Below are 6,308 nucleotides of genomic sequence, written 5' to 3' on the forward strand. Positions count from 1 at the left end.
TTGATCCTCCAAGAGAAAATAAGAAATATATAACAAAAAACTTTTGGGAACACGCAGGTTAGGCAACTTGATGATCATCACAATTGATTCCTCAAAGAAGGCAAAAGCTATGCAGGGATGAGCTGGTGACAGCAGCTTAATTTCAACGGTCGCACCTTATGAACGGCAAGCCTGAGGAACGAGACAACACCAGTGTGATTTTCCAGTTTATCAAGGTGCCTGTGGTGATATACTTTCACCCTTTTTTGTATTACTTTCTCCTTTACTCCCCTGCAAAAGAGAATGGGGGCAACTAAAATAATTGACGAAAAAAAGAACAAGAAAACTAGACAAAATTAAAAACCAAGATGCATGTATCAAAATTATTAAAGAATGCTTTCTACCTTCCAATTCCATCTAAGATACTAAAACCATTTTGTGGAAGCTATCAAAATGGCACGCAAATAATTTTCTGAATATCTTCAAAGACATCCAGATCCTTCTTAACAATAGTGATCCTATATCAATGTATGCATGCTCATCAGTAGGCTATGTTATATGAAGAGGTGATTGTAACAGATTTGTCCAACCAACTGGTGATATATGGTGGTTTGAAGAGGCAAGTCCAGAGGATCCACTGGAATGAAAATGAAAAAGTGCTTTTCATGATAAGTCAGTCATGCTGGACAACAACAAAACGACATTTTTAACAGAGTATTACTTGAAATAATCATATATTGTTTTTCTTTTCAAAGTCTCCACTAATTCTATGCAATGTTTATTTTTTTAAAAGAAAATGTGCATAGAAAACTGATACCTTCATGGTCTTAACCGCATGAAACTATGTATCACAACCTGGTCTCTGGATATATCTCTACTGGAAAAATAGAAATTCAAAAAGGACAAAAAAAATGTAACATGGCTGAGAGAACTACAGATCTCTGCAAAGTCCTCAAGAAAGAAAATGATATAAACGTGCATGTAAATAGATAGTCAGAAAGATAATTAAATAAACAGAACACCAGCCACATGCATAACCCCTAACTGTAAATATTGGCATATTTTAGAGGAATAGTAAGAACCAAGCAAAGCAACCCAGTCCAAGCCTGAGACCGCTGTGGTCTAGACCAACCTGCTTGATGTGCATCCCCAAATACAAGTTTGGCATTCTATATGAACATTCTTTGCTTCTATGGCAACTACAACGATACTCCAACAATAATAATGAAGAGGCTCCCACTAAGGAGAGGTGCTTAAAATATAAGTTAAAAAACTAGAAAAATGATTTAGAACCATCATGACATATTTAAGTTAAAAAAAGCTATGAAAAGTTACATCAACAGTGCTGTACATCTGTCAAAAAGATTTACTATGCTTCAGATAGCAGAGTTATATGAATAAAACTTAGAACTGACAAAAGCAAATCCCAAGCACATATAGCCACCCTCAGCAAGCCCCTCCAGACTTATAAATGCATCTTTTACCAATAATGCAATACAAACTACAGAATGTTTAAAGCACCAAAGGTAACTATTGATCCTGTATTGTTTCTCATATATTAAGAAAAGTGCTTGTTCATGTTTTGAGATTATAAGAGTTCATTCATCCATCTGAACAATCTAATTTGATATTTATGTTTTCCGCAAAAAATTCAACTGTCACCTCACACTAGCCCTAATGTTTTAGGTGCCTTGAACTTTGTCAGAAAAGTTTTAATATTTTAATGGGTCAACTGCAGTTTCAGCTGTTATTAAGTCAGCTAAGTGCTAAAATTTGAGAGTATCCCACTTCGAGCCACTAAGCTTTGATTGCTGACATGCATTTTAGAGATAACAATAATCAAACTTTTATAACTACAAGAAACTAAACAAAAATGTTCAACCATGTTTATAGCACATCGATTCCACTCAAGTGTATAACTGCCAACAGCAAAAAAGAATGGCAAATATATTACTACAACAATATACTGCATTCTAGTTCAGATTTTTTTAACAAAATGGCAACAGAATGTACCTTTTTAATTAGTCCTTCAGCAGACATGAGTTCATACAGTTTGTGCATAAGCATTTCTTCTTCCACCTTCACATCAATAGGCATAAAATCAGCAAGATAATGAAAAATAACCATCAAAGAAATCTTGTATAGCTGGCATATAGAACCTAACAGAAGAACTTCTAGAACAGATAACTCAACCTGAAGTCTATGTAGCTCATGGGACATTGCACGATAAGCTTCCATAAGGACTTCACTTTGCTTGTCCAGATGTCTGCATATCAAAGGATGATACAAACATATATAATGGTTACTACAAATGTTGAAAGAAGAGTGGCATGCGAAAATTTTACTTGAACATTTCGGTTGAGTGTCTTGCATCCATTTTCAGACAGAAAAGTGAACCTGAAATAAGGTTTCAGAGGTGCAAATAACAGTTAGCCACAAAATTCATGGCAGAGATCGCATATTCGAGGCAAGAATAATGAAGTTTCAATAGCCGTAGCCAAACATCTGGTCACCACTTCTAGTCTGTGATAGTATCAAATATGACTAGCAAAAAGGAAGAAAAAGAAAAGGGAAGAATAAGGAATAACCAATGATTCCACCCTTAGTAGTAGAAAGCTTCACTTAAAGATCTCTTCAAAAACTTGTCCAAACACTTGCCCCGACACCAATTTCCTAAGTGTTTCCTGATTCGAAATTCTTTTAAGAGATTCGCATTCTCGCATCTGCTCCTCCTACTTCAGGTAACTAAGATTCCACCAAAACCAAAACTCAACCTTATCCTTATTTAAGTTCCTGATTCTTGTTTTAATCAAAGAAAAAGATCAGTTCTTTGAATAAAGTTATACATGATAACCAAAATAAACTAATTCTGGCCATCAAGCTAGAGCTCGAAGTTCTAATCTTGTAGAATAATTTCTAGCCCACTAAAATGAATGACACTAACAATTTTACGTGTTAGATGAATCAAAAGTAATGATTTCAGACCACCACAGCAAAGCCGGCACCACCACGACTATTGCAGAGGAGGCACCGCCACGACGATCATAGCGGCGGCACCACCACCCCGGGAAAGAGAGGAAGAGAAGGAGAAGAGGGGTGGCTGCCACAGCTGTGACGGGAGAAGAAGAAGAGGAGGAGGAGAGGGGAGGATACCAGTTACGATCGGAGAAGAAGAGCGGGCCGGAGGACGGGTTCTTCTCGAAGACGAGGAGGAGAGGAGAACCAGCGATAATCCGTCCCTATCTCTAATAAGCGGTGGCAGGCGAACCGGCCCAGGTTATACGCGGCTTACCGAATTATGTTATCCCAGCCAACAACTCACACGGTTTGGCAGGTTAACCCGGATAGAGTGAGGATAAACTCCCTTTATGCTATTCCCAAAGTTGAATATGCTTTATTTGGAACACATTTTAGGAGAACAAATAATTTTTCTTTCTAGAATTCAACCCCTCACCGACAAGTTCCAACAATTCTATCAAACTTTTGAATATTACATTTCAATTAAACTTTTGGTGGGTCTATGTGGGTGACAATTCAATTTGTCACCTTACCAAAAAAAAAAAAAAAAAACAATTCAATTTGTCATGGTAGCTTTGAACCTTGAACATTGGGTTATAACCATTAGACTAGCTTTAATTTTAGTCAGTTGACCAAACTTATTTCCATCTGGACTTTGGTGTCGTATCAGATAAGCAATTTCTTTTTTCAGTTCTGCGGTCAAAATTATATTTTCTATAAAAAATATTAACCTTTTTTCTAAAACACGGTGCGGTTCTATAGAAGCCACTTGCACCTTGTTTGCAAACTATTCTTTTTGAATCCTTAAAAGTCCGAATACATAATGTTATTGACGTGATTAATAGAAAACAGGGGATTTATCCATAAGATTGAGTTTTTGTTATAGGGTGTTGTACGTATAATGTGTTAATAAAATTATTTTACATGACATTGCAAATATAAAAGGATTTTTCTACGTATGTTGTTCTGAATCTTGTTAAATGACATAAAAATCACTAAAATCTCTGTAACTGAATTTATCTCCTTGAAACATGATGAGCGTTTAAATGTGAGTGATGGGAGTCAAATTTTGTTTCCTAAATTGTTGATTGACATCAAGATACATGATTACTAGAGCTATTTACTTAATGAAAATAAAAATAGCTCCTGGAGTGGCCAAATAGAGTTTAGCTGATCTTATAACTAAAGAGTCCACATGAACAATTAAAATTTGATCAGATTTTTTTATGTGTGATTTGTATTTGAATAGACATACATTTTCGAAAATAAATTATCCAATACTAATTATTGTAGATGTCTCTTCACAATAATCGTGATGGAGAAAGCACCAATTCAAATAGAATGGATTCAAAATTATGTTACTATACGGATCGGGATTATAAATTTCTGAATCACTTTTTTTTACTTCAATCAGCTACTTGTTTGAATCTTCTTCACAGGCTGAACTGACTGCTTTCGCTTTCCCGATCTTCTCCTACTCAATCTCTTTCTGAGACTAACCCTGCACTTTCAAACAAGCGGTCTACTCAGATAGGAAAGTCAAGCTCATGTGAAAGCTTCAGTCATAGGTGGGGAAGCAAGAGAGAGAGAAAGAAGCTTGGTTCGACCAAACATTGATCCTCATTCCTTTGAAAAACTCTGCATTGTCTCGATGGATGCACCGTGAAGGACCAATGCTTGTGGTCTTAGATATATTGAGAATAATGTAGATGTAATATTGGTAATGTTTGTATAGGTTGGTTAAAAATTATTATTCAAAAGAATTTATGTTTGGTTTTGAGCCCTCTTAACCATAAACATCCCCTTTTCTTTTTTTTTTGATAAATGAATCATTCAACCTCTTCTAATGTAAATACATCTAAGATAATCAAAAAATAAAACATCTCTAAAAGATATAGGAATCTCATATAAATCAATCCAAAGACGTGATCCAAAATGCTCAACAACAAATACAGCTATTCAGTCAGCTGCAGCATTCGTCTCACAAAAAATATGTCTAATAATTAAAATTATGCAGTCCAATAATACTGTCATACAGTAAGGAATGACTAACATCTCCACACATAAACCTCCTTCATCACCTATGAACCTGTCATGCATTAATATCCATGGTGGATAATTATTTTAATTTATTTAGAATTGCTTCATTTTATTCTTCTATTTTGTTATCTTCTTGTATTCAGATTTTTATTCTGTATTCTTTGAAATTTTATGGGATTGACTGGCAAATATATTCAAAAGTTTTTAGTACACTACGAGATTGACAACCGGTAGTACCAGATGCTTCCTTTAAGTTTTTAGTACAATACAACTATGATTCTAGCAGCTTCCATCCGAAAAGTTCAAAACCCTTATTCTATTGCTTATGAAAGATACAAGTTTTACTTTTTCTATGAATATTATATGCCCAACTATAGCATTCTCTTTACTTAGGTGATTGGCTTTGTTCCATATTCTTGATTGCCACTTAATTTGGTAGAATGCGAGCCATGAACATTATTTTGCATCCTTGCAGGAGTTCAGCTATATAGTCAATCTCTGTTTTGATCAATTTTCATCTTTGGTGAGACCTTGGATCTCAACTTGTCATGGGTCTTCAATGACCAAACTTGATGATGATATGAAGATATTGTCCAATATCATCTGTAAATTATGTTGGTACAATAGTTTTGTTATTGCTCTATCTCACCTAAAGACAACATGTATTTATGAGTCAAAACATTAAGGATCTGACCTGAAGTTAAAATTGCCATTATGCTTATGTCTAGGGAAATTCTTAGTTAGATTAACTTTCTATTTTTCATACAAATTTTTCTATATTGTTAATTTGATGAACAGGGATGCAATTCTGTTTTCCACAGCGATTTCTCGGATAATTCAAGCCTAATTTTGTGAAAAGGAGATGAAACGATTGGACAAATGATAACTTGTTTAGGTATGTCCTTTAAATGGTTGGATTTTATATGCTATTTCTGATGGATGTTTTGTAATGTATGTCATTTCATTCTATAGATTTGTTTGAAAGTACCTCATTCATATATATGCATTATTTACTCATCATTTTATTCTGTAAATACTTATTGATTCACGAGGTGTCTTATAAAATGTTTTTGTTTTTGTCTCTCTATATTACATGATGCTGTCATTGCTTATGCAAAAATGCTTGAGTATTGCATTTGTTTTGGCTATTGATGGATCTTCAGTCCTTTAGTCTTGTCAGCTTTTAACTACTCATGTCTGAGTAGAATGAAGAGCAACAAGTTGTAAATGACCATCATGAACAAGAAAAACAGAAAATTGATAAAATATTT

The 6,308-nt window shown here is 34.6% G+C and overlaps 1 protein-coding gene across 2 annotated transcripts; it reads right to left on the reverse strand.

The window, feature by feature from the left end:
• On the reverse strand, positions 1-3,283 carry LOC105060709 (uncharacterized). Of its 2 annotated transcripts, none has more exons than XM_019845850.3 (5): positions 3,133-3,283; positions 2,325-2,376; positions 2,173-2,245; positions 1,993-2,058; positions 1-270 (listed from the first exon to the last, which is right to left on the reverse strand). In XM_019845850.3, exons 2-5 carry the CDS (start codon positions 2,354-2,356, stop codon positions 211-213), a joined length of 231 nt encoding a protein of 76 aa, XP_019701409.1. In that variant the 5' UTR covers positions 2,357-2,376; positions 3,133-3,283; the 3' UTR covers positions 1-210. The 2 variants fall into 2 exon arrangements, with proteins under 2 accessions (XP_019701409.1, XP_073103707.1); XM_073247606.1 differs by lacking the exon at positions 3,133-3,283 and adding an exon at positions 2,568-3,118.
• Positions 3,284-6,308: the final 3,025 nt, after the last annotated feature.

Source organism: Elaeis guineensis, chromosome 13 (genome assembly GCF_000442705.2).
Source record: "Elaeis guineensis isolate ETL-2024a chromosome 13, EG11, whole genome shotgun sequence".
Lineage (NCBI taxonomy): Eukaryota > Viridiplantae > Streptophyta > Magnoliopsida > Arecales > Arecaceae > Elaeis > Elaeis guineensis.

Excerpts from the sequence above, each read along its gene's own strand:
- LOC105060709 (XM_019845850.3), bottom strand. The coding sequence starts at position 2,356 with ATGGATGCAAGACACTCAACCGAAATGTTCAA. Across the intron at positions 2,246-2,324 it reads CACTCAACCGAAATGTTCAA|ACATCTGGACAAGCAAAGTG; the intron begins GTAAAATTTTCG and ends TTTGATATGCAG. Across the intron at positions 271-1,992 it reads CTGAAGGACTAATTAAAAAG|GGGAGTAAAGGAGAAAGTAA; the intron begins GTACATTCTGTT and ends TCTCTTTTGCAG.